The sequence below is a fragment of the Copidosoma floridanum genome, unplaced genomic scaffold (genome assembly GCF_036245765.1).
Source record: "Copidosoma floridanum isolate Cflo_tuat_1 unplaced genomic scaffold, Cflo_Japanese_pri ptg000008l, whole genome shotgun sequence".
In the NCBI taxonomy this organism is placed as follows: Eukaryota; Metazoa; Arthropoda; class Insecta; order Hymenoptera; family Encyrtidae; genus Copidosoma; species Copidosoma floridanum.
In genome coordinates, this window is record NW_028321885.1 from 553731 (window position 1) to 570502 (window position 16772).

General features: G+C 33.3%; 1 protein-coding gene across 2 annotated transcripts in view; it reads right to left on the minus strand.

The window, feature by feature from the left end:
• Positions 1-7676, minus strand: part of LOC106642049 (tetraspanin-33) — a 96822-nt gene extending 89146 nt beyond the window's left edge. The window contains exons 1-3 of one of the 2 annotated variants that reach the window (XM_089589203.1): positions 7663-7676; positions 2646-2724; positions 1928-2131 (exon numbers count right to left, since the gene is read on the minus strand). In XM_089589203.1, the coding sequence (XP_089445329.1) occupies positions 1928-2131; positions 2646-2724; positions 7663-7676 (297 nt within the window). Of the gene's footprint in view, positions 1-1927; positions 2132-2645; positions 2957-7662 lie in introns of those variants that run through there. The other variant, XM_014356683.2, reaches the window with a different exon arrangement.
• Between the last annotated feature and the right edge of the window lie 9096 nt (positions 7677-16772).

The following is a 16772-nucleotide window of genomic DNA, read 5'->3' on the forward strand; positions in this document are numbered from 1 at the left end:
GTAAGGGCTGTAGCCAGAAAGTAAGAGGTCGGGGGTTCTAATCTCTTCGGAAACTATTTTTTTTTTTTTTTTAAGAGTTGGTTAGAAGAAAAAGAAACAAAATTCATAAAATTCAAAATATGTGGCATGGTGATTTAATGTGGCATCATGTGGTGTAGAGGAAACCGGAAGTACGTCATAAGGGGCGGGGCGATGGGGGAGAATCCACTTAAGTGACACTTTTTCTCAAGGTCAAAATCTAAAATCGTTCATTTACCCCCGCGCATAACGCGCCTATAGAAGTATAACTTCAAAAAATTGTATGTAAATGTGTGGCTTTTCAAATAATTAATTAAAGTTCTTGTACAGAATACATACGGCACGATATATGCGAATTACGTCAAATTTTGGCTGTTATAAGAGAGCGAAACTAGTTGCCAGGCTTCAAATTTTCACTACAAAATGCAGGTATAAGGATAGTGTATTATTGAATTCTAATAGCACGATAACCACATATTTACAAAATTTTATTACTTTATTATAAGGGTAAATGGGCGCTAATGTCGGAACCATGTCGTAAAAAGCGTACTCCTCTCTTTTTTGCACAGGGGCCAAAATCCATTACCTAACATGAATTTACTTCGGCGATTGGCACTCCAAATTAGTTAAAATCCCTGCAATTGCAGCCCAAGCCTAGTTTCTGATAAGAGTAACTAGGTTAAAAATTGTCATTGTCGTTTTAAAAGGGAAACAACGAATCCCGATTGAAAGTGTCTAATAAAAACTGATAAAAATTGTTTTCTGTCTGTTTTAAGTCAGTTTTTGACTTTTGGTTTTTGACACTTGAAAAACCACATAAAACGCAATAACGTTCAAAATTTGACGCTTCTTATATTTATTTCGTTACTAACACAAAATTAAACATACGTAAATTGACTAGTTAGAACCTACCATCTGGATGGTAACAACAAAACAGGGGGGTTCAAGTATTTTACGTAGAATTGTAACAAAAAGTTTATTTACTTTTTTTTTTAATTCCATGTAAAATACTTGACCCCCCCCCTGTTTTGGTGCTGCCATCTGCATGATAGTACGTTATTAGTCAATTTACTTATGTTTGATCTTGTGTTAGTAAAGAAATAAATATAAGAAGCGTCAAATTTTGAACATTGTGTTTTATGTGGTTTTCCAAGTGCAAAAACTGAATAGAAACAGACAAAAAAATGTTTGATCAGTTTTTATTGGACACTTTCAATTGGAATCTGTTACTTTTCGTTAGGGCCATTGTTTTGTTGATAGAACTGTACAAAGTACCACAGTGCTATGTTTGAGTAATAACAATCTACTACTAAATTAGAACTAATTAGTAAGCAGGCACGGTGTATATCGTCGTGGTTAAAAATGTCTTTTAGTTAAATATTTAAAAATTTGAATGATCGAATAAGTTCTAGGTTCCCAGCCTAACCGAATACCTCCAAAAGCAACTTGTAGCAAGGAAGTCTATGGCAGTTTTTGATCACTCGTGTAAAATTATAAAATCTTGTCTTAGTACCTAACGTTAGCCACAGCAAGAAACGTGCAGTTGCTGCACTGCCAAAAAGTACCTTTGCAACTTTTAAAGCCGTTTTTCTCGAAAATCGTCAAAATAGAGTTAATTTGTGTCCAGGAAGCAATAGACACGGCATGCAGTACCTAATAAAGTGGCTCCCCTACAAAATTACCATATCCCAGTAAGTGTATAATGGAATTAACGACCCCATGTTTATTTTGCAATTTACAGGCATTTCCTGACTTGAAGACTTCATGGGTATACTCAAACAATCCTTCCCTCCTACTACAACTCTTTTTCAAGTCAAAAATTGTGTGGCCAGATAGTACCACTGAGACATTTGTTTTTGGGTAAATAATGCTTGTAACAAGTAAAAAGCGAATTTATAAAAAAACTTACAAACTTTAATAGACAGGTATTTTCTCTTAATGCACCAACACATCCTGCAAAACTGACAATAAAAACTACTGCACCAGAAATAATCATGACAAGGGAAATATTGAGAACAATATCATAAACGGTTTCAACTCTAACAGATCCAGTCATGTGCCACTTGTCAACAAAGGCATATAGTCCAACTCCAATAAGTAAGCCACCAAATAGCTGAAAAATTATTTGCATTAAGTCCAGGAGACCTGAATAGTATAGATAAGTTAAAAAGAATAACCCAACAGAGATAGAGCAGAAAGTCAAATGACAGTGGATAGTCATACAACACAATTTAAGTTTCAGTAACAGTAATAATAATAATGAAAGTAATTTAAAAAATACTAAAAATATTAATAATCAGAACAATAATTGTAATGGCTATAATAGGAGTGAAAGTAATGATAAATGTAGTAGTAGTAGTAGTAGTAGTAGTAGTAGTAGTAGTAGTAGTAGTAGTAGTAGTAGTAGTAGTAGTAGTAGTAGTAGTAGTATTAGTAGTAGTAGTAGTAGTAGTAGTAGTAGTAGTAGTAGTAGTAGTAGTAGTAGTAGTAGTAATAGTAGTAGTAGTAGTAGTAGTAGTAGTAGTAGTAGTAGTAGTAGTAGTAGTAGCAGTAGTAGTAGTAGTAGCAGCAGCAGTAGTGGTAGTAGTAGTAATAGAAGTATTTTAAGTGTAAGTTAAACATCTTACCCAAAAGACGAAATTGAGCATAAAAATCATATATTTTACACAGGGGCTAACATAAGTAAAATTATTTATTCGTCTACGGCTGTACATATCAGCAGTCAAAACTTGGTATTATCCTGGATTAAGTAATGGCGATAAGAAATTGACGAGCGATAGAAGTCGCCCAAGCAAGTCGAACTATGGCAGACGACTCTTGGGATTAACAAGAACGTTTAGCTCAACACATATCAATTGAGTGGTAGACAGGTAAAGTCAAAGACATTGTTCGCTTAATGGTACTCAACGAACATCAGTTATGCTTTTCTTAGGTAAGGCTAAGGGTCCTTTTTCATACTCAGATTAAAACGCTCGATGTCTTGTGAGGGGCTATTCAAGGTGTATTCCACATAGAGATAATATTATCTCTATGGTATTCCACAAACGCTGCAAGCAGTTAATCCGATTGGAAAAAAAATTGAGGTTTGGGAGTAATAATAAATTGCAGAGATCACAATAATATAGTTTTCTTGACAGTCTAGCTACGTAGAACTTATATGAATTTTTTCAATATTTGTTACAGGTCATTAAAAAAAAAAAATTATACAAACAAAAATCATGTGATTAACATGCTCTGGTGGAAAGTAATCTCTTTGTCTCGCTTAAATGGACATAACTTTTAAAAAAATGCAAAGGTATTGAAAAAAATCTACCTACGAGTTAATTATTGTTTAATTATTGTTTATTCAGTGAGCAAAATTTCGAGGCATGTTATAGTGCATTTTAAACAATGCAAACGTTAAACGTAAGGAAAATATTGAGTTTGTGGGGTGCAAGAGAGGGTGAGCGGTAAAGGGGGCCATGCACGCTGAGCGGGCAGAGGGGACTCCCCCTTCCACGTCCCTTTGAATGATATTTCTCGATCGGAAAGCTTAAGAGGGCTTCATATGTTGGGCCTACACTAAATTGGTTACCCAGTTATCTATGTAGGTCCAAACAGGGCAAATACGTAGAGGTAGATGGTGCAGTGTAATGGGGCATTATGTGGGGCCAATGTTGGCATCCCAATTAACCTATAAAGGACAGAGTTAGAAAAATAAAGAATTTAAAAATAAAATTTAATAATTAATGTAGGCAACGCATATAAGTCTAATTCTTGATGACATTCATTAGCATAATTTATTTTCAAATTACTCCCATTATTAAATACTCCCACTTCATTGATTAATTCCACGCTTCAAAATTTTATTAACTCACGAACTCTTTTTAAATGTAACAACAATAAACGCTATTCTTTGTCACCCGTAGTAATTTATTAAAATAATGAAACTTCAGTTAATCTTCGTATTTAATACTTAATATGAGTAATTATTGCTGCTTTACTTTATAATACACACATACAATCTGCAATATACAGAGTTATACAGCTGTCCCCAAATATATATATGTATATACCTCTCTGCTCTCAAATCTCTCGATGCTTACGAGGAAATTCTTGTCCCCAGTTAGCAACCACCCAGAGCCCCATTACAATCCTAGTTTGGTACCACCTAGGCAACTCACATAGGCCCCAGCTACCTAGCGTGGGAGCCCTGCTAACTTTCCGATCAGGATACTCCCGAACCTCCTTAAGCTGCCAATCTTAGTCGCTGGGGCAGCATCATGACTATGTCACTATTTTAGTGTATACCATGCTATAAAAGGTCGATTCAAGTCAATTCAAAAAATTTTAATCGGTTCCAACGGTGAATCTTGATACAAAAAAATTATATTGGAACCGATTAATTATATGAACGCCAATTCAAGTCGATTGTAATGTGTTACACGGCCAAAAAAAATCACGTTATTTATTGCGTGACGTTATCGAATTGTAACAAATCACGTAATAAATCACGCAAATAATCACCTGATGTGCAAAAATCACGCTATTTATCACATAATAATTAACGTGACATTCTCGATTTTTAGCCGGGTAATGAATAATTAATTGGAATGAGTCAAGTCCATTCAACCCGATTAGAGGGAATGCAAAAAATAAATATTATGAAAAAATTTTTTATCTCCGAATAATTGTACAACTATTTTGGACACATATAAGTCGTTTAAAATCCTGAATTTGTTGTTATGAATTTATTATATAAGTTTAAATGTTACAGTAGCGGGGATTTGAACCCGGGTCCTTCGGGTCGAGAGGCTAACACTAAGTCGACTAAGCTAAACGAGACTTTAACAACTAATGTAATTTTATCGTATATATACTGTAGTTTAATTTAAAAATTGATATTCATAGAATTTAAGTGAATTTTGTTAATCAGAACTGTATTTAAATCTATTTTTATTTATATTTAAGAAAAAAAACTCTTTTTCCATACGTACAACTATGTGGTTTGTTAATAAATCGACTTAAATAGTCGAAAGTAGCATTAAAATCAATCGACTTGAATCGGCATTTTGGACGGGAGCAATATAATTGGCTTTAATAACAGATTTTACAGTCTATTTTAATCTACTTTATATTATGTGACTTTTAATAATTTTAAGTTAGTTATTTTTGTTATGGACTTTATTTTTTCCGTTTTGCTATATTTTCGGACAAACTAGATTAAAACTCGCTAGTATATTGTATTTAAGTTATCAAACGTTATTTAACTAAATCGAAATACAAACACGATGAAAAATTTGTAGGTAAAATGTTCAAAGTTACTAAAAATTTAATTTAAAAAAAAGGGGAGACAGACTTTAAATAGTGAAAATTTCTACTAAAGCCGATTAAAATGAATAGTACATTGACAATGTTCTATTCATGTCAATGAAATAAAAGTAGGAAATTACTACAAAATGCGCAATCAAGTCAATTGACTTCAGTATCACTTTTGCCTATTGAAACCGATTGACTTGCCCAGATCCAAAATGCCTATTCAAGACGATTAACTTTAATGACACTAGTGACTATTAAAATCGATTAAAAACTAATATATCCCAAAGTCCTATTAAAGCCGATTCATTTCAATCGACCAAATAGTGTTAGCCGATTAGACCTATTCAAGTCGATTCAAGCCGATTAATTTTGAATCGACTTGAATCCGTCTTTTATGGCAGAGTAGGTATAGACCATAGAGATAAAAGAATGTAGTGCACCAAACCCACATGACCCTACTCCAGCAATGGGATATAGGTCCGGCAAGATTTGAGAATTCTCTAGGAACCAACCTCTCTGACGTGGGAAATCACTAAATCAAACAAAAAAAATTGTACCAAAGGTCACGCGCGAGATTCAAATAAGGTCTAATAACATAAGCATCCATCACCTGATGACCCGGTGTGCTTGCTGGCCACTCTTTTGAATAAATAATTATTAATAAACAACACAAGCGCCTATCACCCAATGACCCGAGGCGCTTACTGGCCTCTCTATTGAATAATAAAATGTTAAGCAATAATACAAGCGTATATTACTCGATGACCCGGGACGATTACTGGCTGCACTGTTGTATTATAAAATGTTAAGCATCAATACCAGCGCCTATTACCTGACGACCCGGGGCGCTTACTGGTCGCTTTATTAAACGATATATATTATTAATTAATAGCACATCGGTCGTCAGGTAATAGGTGCTTGTGCTGTGAATTAATATTTTATTATTTAATAAAGAGGCCAGTAAGCGCCCTGGGTCATGAGGTAACAGTAAGGCATAAGTTTTTAACAATAATTATAAATGTTTAATTAAATGTACTAATAAAGAAAAACTACAATGTAAAACAGGGGGACTTGATGTGCTGTGAATAAATTATTTTTAAAAAATCCAAATTGCTTGCATGTATATTATCTTATTTGAAAAAACACTTATAAAAAGTAAAAATCCTTAAAGCTATTCATGTTATTTCAACTTTTCAAAGCTTATACACTCCGTAAATATAATAACAGATAAAGTCGTTACTGGAAATTTTTTGATACAATTCATGTTTAGTGAGTTAAATGTAATTATTTTCCGAAAACGCAAAAAACGAGTGAAAAACTACAGTTTGGTATAAACAATTGTACCTAACTCATTACACACGTATTGTATCTCAAAATTTACAGTTATAATTACTCTATCTAAAATTCTTTAAGGAGTATAATAAGTTTGAAAAGTTAGAATAACATGCGAATAGCTTTAAGGATTTCCAAATTTTATAAGTGTTTTTTCAAAATAAGATAATATACACGCAAGTAATTTGGATTTTTTTAAAATAATTTATTCACAGCACATCAAGTCCCCCTGTTTTACGTTGTAGTTTTTCTTTATTAGTACATTTAATTAAACATTTATGATTATTATTAAAAACTTATGCCTTACTTGGATATAAAGCCCCCTCAAGAGTAACTTTAAGAGAGAAAATATTGTTTGTGAAGAAAATAATGTTCCTGAATATTATCTAGTTGGTTAACTATCAGAATTTTAAGATTGGGAAAAATTATATCTAATAATAATTGTATGATTCAGTTGTGAACAAGAAAAACAATAGCACATGGTACTTACACTTTATATAGACGTAAATTATCGCACTAGTATCATATCCACTTTGGCCAAGCGGTAAGATGCTTGCTTGATCAACTGGGGGCTCGAATTCGTGTCCCAAATTAGCTGACTTTTTTTTTTTCCTATAACTGTTGATATTTTAGGTAATCATTTTATTGATGTATAAATTATAATCGTTGCACAAAATTTTTGTATTTATTTTTCTTTCAGAAATCTCACCTGAGATCTCAGGTAAAAATTCACATGAGATATCAGATGAGATCTCAGGTGAGATTGGTCAAGAGGGAGAACTTGATAACAGGACATAGTAGGTTCAATTGATACAAATATAAGACATGTTTAAGGCACGAGCGCTGGAGTTCATCTGGCGAGCCCTGGCACGTTAGTGCCTAACCAAGTGACGGACTCACTACTTTCACTAGTCACTACACGGAGAGGGAATTTACACGTTTAACGCATGGAGGTTAGCTGGCTTTTAGCGCATGCGGCTTCCCTTGCGTTGAGAGCACGAAGTTGTGCTCAGCTGATGGTTATGCATATATACACAAGCTGAGCACCAATCAAACGCAACAGATTCCGAGCGTCAAACCCATCACGCTCCTTGCGTTTACCGCTCAGGTATACTCCAGGCTTTCAGTGCTACAACTTCATGCTTTCAACGCAAGGGAAGCCGCATGCGCTGAAAGCCAGCTAATCTCTATGCGTTCAACAAAATATAGGCAGCTATAGCAGAAGAGCAGGTAGTCACCAGTCAGGCAGACTCTTTGATGGTCTCACATAACCACAGTTGTTTTTTATTCATATGTTTGTTTTGTGGACTATGTTAAAACTAATGTTATAATCATGAGAACTTGTACTGTCTGTAAAAAGTTTTTAATAGCTGGTGATAACAGTCGTAGTTTTCACTAGTGAGTTGTATAAGTTTGAGAAAAATCGTATGTTTTAGTAAAAAATTGTAAACACAGAGAAATTCATCTAAATGTTATGTTTGCTGCTATACATATATATAAATATTTATAAATATTTATAAACAGATTTTTAAAAAGTATCAAAAGATTTATGATGAGGATCAATATAAAAAGTTTCTCGTTGTAAAAATACGATTTTGTATAAACACACTTGCTTTTGACAACTACGATTGTTGTCACCAGATTTTAAAAACCTTTTGCAGGCTACACTACAGTTTTTTTTTTTTTTTTTTTTTAAATTATAGTGCTCTACGTCCGGCTCCTTTGAATAAGAGCACTACTATAGGCACTTAGCACTTGGGAGAAGGAAGGGATGAGGAATGGGAGGCCTCCCATTACAGGAGGGGGGGGTAGGGGGAATTAGGTAATTTTGCTGTAAGGAGGTCGCCTAAACCCTTCTCGAGAAGCATTGCGTGGTGAAAAAGCACATGTGAAAAATCACAGAGGTACTAGCTTGCCCGAAATAGTCGCACTGGCCGGCAATCCAATCACGGTCTCCCATGTGTCAATCCACGACCTAGCCGACTGAGTCACCACGCGCTCACCTACACTATAGTTATCATAATCGTTTATAAGATTTAATGTTATTAATGAAACAAAATAACAAATATATTTAAAAAAATAACTGTGGTTTTGTAAGATCATCAAAGAGTCTGCCACTCTGCCTGACTGCCTATTCTTTTGCTAGCTACCTATATACACTCTTACTCTGTATACATAACAGTGTCAGTGTGGACTGTGCATATTAAAAAGGAGGTACGAGAGATATGCAAGACCTGTCCGGTTTTCTTTCTCTCTCTGCCGAGCGGACGCTGTAGCAGCTGACTTGCCTCCTCTATGTATAATATCTCTATGGCTCCGATACACCTTCATCCTTACTCCTTACTTACGTTGATTTCAAGATTTGTACATCCGCTCTGATTAGACGTACAAGAAGTCAATTTCAAGTTAATTTTAATTATAAGTAAGTAAATTTTTTACTTAGTGCATGTAAGTCTGCGTGACAAAAGGTAAAACAAGAAGAGCTAGCTTTTCAGTTAAACACTAACATATAGACACGTTAGAATTATTCGGATTGTGCTGATTCCTCGATAAGGTTAAAATAAAATTCTCAAATTAGTCGGCTACCAAGTGCACCCCTTGACACTTTTATGGTGTATATATATTATACACTTGTTTGTAGAATGTAGAGTCTATTAATGTAAATAACATTTTCGCACAGGTATAATATGTTTCTGACACGAAGTCATCTGGTGATATAGTTACTGTTGCTTAATCATGATTGCCTACTACTCACCACTTGCTTTAACGTTGTCCCCAGAACCCTTCTCTTTGGTCCTTAGAATGTTTTTTTTTCATATAGATACACTTTTTACCTTTACGTCTGCTCCCACATCGGGTAACATCTGAATAATCGACTCACATAAAAATAAGACAAAATATACATTTTGTTGGCATGTACGACTTTTCAATAGGCTGTATATATAGTGTGTAAGACAGCGCCACAGGCAAGGTGATACTTGCGGGCCCTGTAGTCAGTACAGTGTAAGCCACCGTGCCTTCCACACCTCTCGTCGGTTCTAGCTTCATTGTCTTTGTCTGATAAGTCGGTTGTAAGTCTGTAAAGTTAGTAAATTGTATCTGTTGTGTTCTACGTCGGTCGGCAGTTTTGTTAAATAAACTTTTTGTCTAACTTGTAATACTCGTTTTTATTATTTCGCGCACCCCCTTTACTCACACCTCTTCACATTTATACTCGTTGGCTTAAACAAGGACAACTTTTGAGGCTTGACCATTAATTGCGTACAGGGAGGAATCATTGTTAAAGGCATATATACTTCTGTACCGATCGTTTTTTAATTGACTAATGAGAGCACTGATAATAATTTGATTCTTAGGTCGGCAATGAATAAAACATGAGTTTTGTTTAAAAAAGACATATTTTGTTAAAAAATAGTTGAATTTATAATGTTACGAATAATTTTTCCCATCAAGACTGTTGTATTTTTCACAACTGTATTTTTAATGTGTTTAAATTTATAGAATGCCCAGGACTCCAAGGAAAAAAGGGGTTTCAGGAGTACAAAGTGGTAGACTCAAAAAATTGAAAAGGCTGCACAGTACCAAAGGTGGCAGATAACGTATTGCAGTATCAGATGCCTCTAAAACAGTATTGCATGAGAGAGCCCATGACATTATTAAACTGGCAGAGAGTGATGATAATTTATTGAAACTATATCTTTAAAATTATGTGAAAAGCGAAGTAACTTGCAAGAATGTTTCAAGCCTAAGTAATAGTGTTTCACAAAATTTTCTTGTCAAACATTCAAATGAATCTGCCTTAGCATTTTACCTTGAGAACGATTACAATAAAAAAAATATCAAAATTTACGTAAAGATACGAAACGTTTTCATTTATCCAATTATCCGACGTGCATTAAAATCCGTACAGAGATGCTTAAATGTTTGCCTAAAGATAGCGCTGTGTCTGAGAATGAAGCTGTAGTTCCTTTGCAAAGTTTGCTCAACAAGACTGTTGAGCGTCTGTGTGAGGTTGTTGCACTTGATTGTAAAGAAAAGGATCTGGACAAATTAGTGAGATTTGTAACCGGAGGATTTGACAGCTCTGCTAACCATATGAATGCACATCAGAAGTGCGATCACCCTGAAAATGAAATATGCATCAGCGAATTGTAATTATTTGTAACAAATTTACTACTTTTAATGCTAGACTGTGGTTCCAGTGATGAAATTCATTTTTATTTTATAAAATTTTTTTTTCAGGAAAGCTTAATATTATAAGATTAAAAAATCGTTTGTTGATCGGTTAATACTGACGGCTTCATGTAGTATACTTCATGCAGATCAATAAATTAATCAAATTATTTGTACTTCATTTTGGGTTTTTATTTAAATAACTAAGGGTGGATAAGATTTATAGTTCTTTCAAAAAAAAAAAAAAAAAAATACAAATACAAATACAAATGAGAGTTAAGTCCGTGCGCATTTTGTAGTAAAAATGAGCTAATAACCGAAACGTCATGTAGCTAAGAAAATTTTTTTTAAGCAAAACAAACATAAAGTGAACTGCTCATGCTAATCAAATTTATAACATGCTTTCAAGTATTAAAAAGTTATCGTTTAATTTTATGCTTAAAAGACTATGTTAATCAATTCTTTCGCAGACAGAAATTGTGGCTAAATTCCACACCACAAAATATTAGATTTTGTCAACTGCTTCGAATCGCCATGAAAAAAAAATGAAGAGACAATTACCAAAGAATTTCAAAGATTAAAAAACGAAATTTCAAATCTTCAAACACACTCCTTTACTCTATTGAACAAGAAAAAGGTATCAGCAAAGTTCGAAGTATGTTTGATAATGTTTGATAAAAAATATCTTATCGCGATCGTTGGACATCCAGCAACAAGAAGATGTCCCATTTGTTTTTGCTCGAGCCATCAGTTTGAAGATAGAACAAATAAGTTTCTACCAAAGACCGCATCATCGGAGTACGGAATCGGCTTGCTGCATTGTAACATCTAGTGTTTTAAACATTTAGTACATATAGCCTACAGAAGTACGATTACACCACCTACGTGGGATGTTAGATCCTCTATTAAAAGTTTGTATAATTGTACGGTATATATTGTTAGAATCAGCATTTTGTGTACATAGTACGGTTGTTAAAAAAGCAAAATATTCCATGTGAGATTAAAAAAATATTTTATTAAAATCTAATTTAGTACAACTACCCGAAGCATTTCCTGATAGCACTCATGGAAAATTTTATAAAAAGTTTTTTTCATTGAAAAACAATGGTTTCCAAGGTAAACCGTTAGGTACGAACGTGTTATCAGATAAATAAAAGAAACCATTTTAAAACTAAGTTTGTTGTTACAACGGTCAGTATTCACTACACTAAAAGTTGCTCTTTGAATTAAAATGAGGACAAAAAAATTGTTTCATATTACTATGGCTTATAACAAATTTACATAGATTTAACGTAAGTGAAAACACCTTTTTTACGTCAAGTCGTAGTTTTTTCAGAAATGAAAAAATGAAACTTTAATCATTAAAGAATACTATGGGAATTTGTATATAGTATTCATTTCCATTCTCGTGAATTGACTAGAAAATACATAAAACTAATTACATTTCGTACTTCTACTCAGCTATAATCGCAATACGATATAAAAGTATGATTTCGTTAAATTATTGTATGGCCAGCTTAGAATCATTTCCAGTATAACGATTGAATATTCAAGTAGCATACATACGTATATAGAAAAAAAAAAAAAAATAATTTCATTAATATAAATTTCTGTATTGTAATAATTGCTTTTTTGTAGAAGAATTTTTAGAAAGGAAAAAAGTGATTCAAGAATGAATATACAATCGCTTTGGTGTTCGCGTTGATCAAGTGAAGCAAGGTTCTGGAACCACTAATACTGGAAATTCAGTACGAACATGTTTTGATGACCCAAAGAATTTTGCAAAGTCACTAGAGATAGACGAACAATTAGTTGAAAATATTACATTAATTTTATCGTTGTTTGATTCAAAAAATGAATAATAGAGAAGTTAAATAAGCTGTGCCAAGATACTTACAAATTCTACGATAAATATAAATGGGTTCGTATGAGCCCAAGTGTTCATAAGTTATTAATGCACGGCTGTGAAGTTGCAAAAAAATTACCTTTGTTATTACTTTATTTTCCTGAGGATGTCCAGGAAGGATGGCACAAAATTTATCAAAAAAACTTTATATTACACGCTAGACAGAATAGCCGAAAGGCGAAGCTGCAGCTAGGATACATTTAATAGAGCACTATAAGTATGAGTGACCCAAAATTATGTTTGTACTACATAAACGATCGTATTAAGCAGCATAAGACCAAGTAATTGAGCAAAGATGCTGAAAATTACTTGAAAAATGAGTAAGTACGGCTGAAAAATACCCTTCTTTATTATCATTAAAATGACATCAACAAATTTATGTTCAATGACAGTTTTTGATAAGTTGCTTTAATAATTTACTTTTCTATTAAAACTTATTGAACAATATATAATCGCCTACAAAAGCATCGTCATTAGTGTCTGGAACAGTATTTATCATTTGAATAAAATTTATCATGCTCAAATGCAACTACATCATTTTTTTATACTGCTTTGCTATTAATCATTGTTGGACGCGTACATTGTGAAAGGATTCATAAATACAGTAAATTTTTATACCACGCAATCTAACATTCACATAACATATATTTTTTACGTAATGAAAAAGGTATGAAGTTTGGTGATAAGGCAGTTTTAGCCAACAAACATTATATGGTTAATCTGTCGCCACATCCAAGTAGATAGATCTTGCAATTTGCTATAAAAAACACAAGTGATTAAAGTATCAAATACGATTGAAAAAACATGCTTTAAAAAGAAAAATACGAACAAAATGTGTATATTTTTGTAAATTTTTTTGCAAATATGTAATGAATGATAAGTTTGTGAATATCGCTGAAGAAGAAAGAAAGGGTGAGGACGTACGTTTCTGACGAAAGCGCGGACGAAGATAGTAGTTGGTTTGAGTCAGAAGTTTATTCTGTTAGCAATGATGAAGAATGATCCGATAAATATGTTTTACAATTTTTTACGAATAAATAAGGTATAATACATATAGCTGTGTACTTTAAAAACCAACTCACATAAAATGTAACATCTCTTTGTTGAACACGTTTTATCTTATAATTTTAAAACTTAAGAAGCTAATAATTCTTCATTATTATCACTTATTTGGCTGATCTACTTATAAAAAGAAATTTATACCATAAAAGTTTGTATCATGAAAACTTTCTAATAGAATAATTTATTTTTCTGACTTCCATCAGAGTTATTTAACAACTCTCAAACTGCTTAGAAAAATGAGTCTTAATTTACTTTTAGTCAAATTATTAAAAAAAAATATTAGAATCTTTAATTTCCAGACCATTTTCCAGTGTAGTTGTTACGTATACAAAAATCGAAAATTGATGAATTATTAACTTTTAAGTTTTTGATATATTTAAGGGCATTCCGTTTATCATTTAGAATTTCTACTTTATCGACTTCCCTGTAATAAGAAACTATTGCTTATAACTAATTATAATACTATTTAAACCCAAAATGATAAGAAGAGCCCCTAAGCTAGCACTTTGAAAAAACAGTCAAGCCTAAATTCAATACAATTTGCTGCGAACTTAGAGAAAAAAGTTACATTTCGTTATCATAAAAGAGTGGGTCAGTGTGCACAATCTGAAATGTAACATTTAACCTTACAAAAATCCCACTTGTTTTCCTATATATAGTCGGGAATGGGAGAACTTTGTACAGGTTAAATGTGCGTTTTCGCACTTTCAAAGAAAAGTTTTAAGCTGCAAAAGACCAATTAAGTTAGGAACAAATAGCTAAGGTATTGTTATCCCCTCAAAAATATGTTACTGAAAGACTTTTATCGTATTGCAATCGTTGAACGTGTAAAAAAAATAAAAATAGAATTGCTCCTATAAGGCCTGTGTTATTTTTCCCCCAAGTGACTATATATACCGCGAGAGTCACGTGACCTTTTGGAAACCCAATTAATTACATATCTGCTCTGTTAGTCTGTTCCCCTACGACTGCCACTTGTGGACACGACTATACCTATACATGCGGAAGGGGGCCAACTAATCAGAGGCGTGTAAGGGAGAGAAAACTTGTACTGCTATTTGTCTAGACTTTTGAAGTTGGCGCCCGTAAATATTAAATATTAATATTTTGCACCCATTCAGGGCTTGAACGATTCCTCCTTACTTGCGGATTTATCCTCCACTTGAATTTTTATTTGCGGATCAATAGTTTGCGAGATATTTGCAAAATAAAATGTCGAAAATGAGCGCAGCGCTGAAGTATAAAAAACTTTGTTTCAAGTGCTAAAGTGGGTTAAAATCCAATTCTACCTATATGATTCGATTCCTCCTCATTTGCGGATTACGGAAATATATAAATTAATGTTATTAAATGTTACGAAGTTTGTAAATAATGAATTTAATTATTGAGTAAGAGAATCTAGTAACTTTTGTCTAGTGAATTTTGGTCCAGTGCTCCGTTCCTGTTGCTTGGTACATGTCGTTTCATTATTCTATTAATTATTAGTCATAAGTTATTCAGCCTTCGGGTCAATACACACACACACACATATTTTTCGATGACTACGCAATCTAGTGTAAACGCATTTAATAAACATTTTTTTAAATTAAGTACTTGTCAATGTATTACTGGTGCTTTGTTTGCATAGGCTCCGTTTGTAGTCTGTTAAGGTCACGTGATCATTTATGATAAGTGCGAGTGAGACACTGAGATGGTGACATCATGCTGTCTTCTTCGCACTTACGATAAATGATCACGTGACCTTAACAGACTTAATAACAAACAGAGCCTCAGGCGAACACAGCCTGTGTCACTTTTATCCGTTTCCAGTGGTCGGTAACTTGATCTTCTATTCACCTGATTAATCGTTTACGCGCGGAATTTGAATGCTTGAGCTGTTTTCTAAAACTTGTTCAAACAAAATTGTCACTTGTGTGCTTAGCTGTGTCTTGTAATGATTATAGCTGTACTGCTACTTTTTAGTTGTGTTGTTATTTGTTTCTTGAATAACAAAAAATACTAAAATTTCGCAAGTAATGAATAAATATCACTCAACAGTGTTTGCCACAATAGATTCAAGAAATTAGATTCTTAAGATGAAAAATCGGTAGCTATTGACAAATAAATTTTTCCTTCAGCTTAAAGTATGTAATGTATGTATGTGTGTGTGTATTGACCCAAAAGCTGAATAACTGATAACTAATAATTAATAGATTAATACCTACTAAAGTTTTCTATTCTAATAAATATTTCGTAGAACCAGCTGTACAGAGGAAACGACGTGTACCGAACAACAGGAACAGAGCACTGGACCAAAATTCACTAGACAAAAGTTACTAGATTCTCTTACTCAATAATTAAATTCATTATTTACAAACTTCGTAACATTTAATAACATTAATTTATATATTTCCGTAATCCGCAGATGAGGAGGAATCGAATCGTACATGTAGAATTGGATTTTAACCCACTTTAGCACTCAAAACAAAGTTTTTTTACTTCAGCGCCACGCCCAATTTCGACTTTTTATTTTTCAAATATCTCGCAAACTATTGCTCCGAAAATAAAATTCAAGTGGAGGATAAATCCGCAAGTAAGGAGAAATCATTTAAGCCCTGAATGAGTGCAAAATATTAATATTTAATATTTACGGGCGCCAACTTCACAAGTCTTATTTGTCTTTAGTCTCTCTCATATCGTCTCGCGTCTCGCGGTTCGCGGTCGGAGCATACAATGCTTCCTCCACGTATTTGTATATTTTCTAAGGCACTGAAGCACAAGCAGAAGAAGACACAACATCGAACGTGGGTATTTCTCTCTCGCACATTCTTACCTTCGGCAATGTGCAAGAGAGACAGATATTCACGTTCAATGTTGTGTCTCCTTCTACTTGTGCTTTAGCGCCGTACAAAAGAACGAGCAGTCTATTTTTCTTACATATCTATGATTGTATTTCTATTAGGTGGTGTACACACATAGGTTATTTAAGTTAAATTAAAGTTTT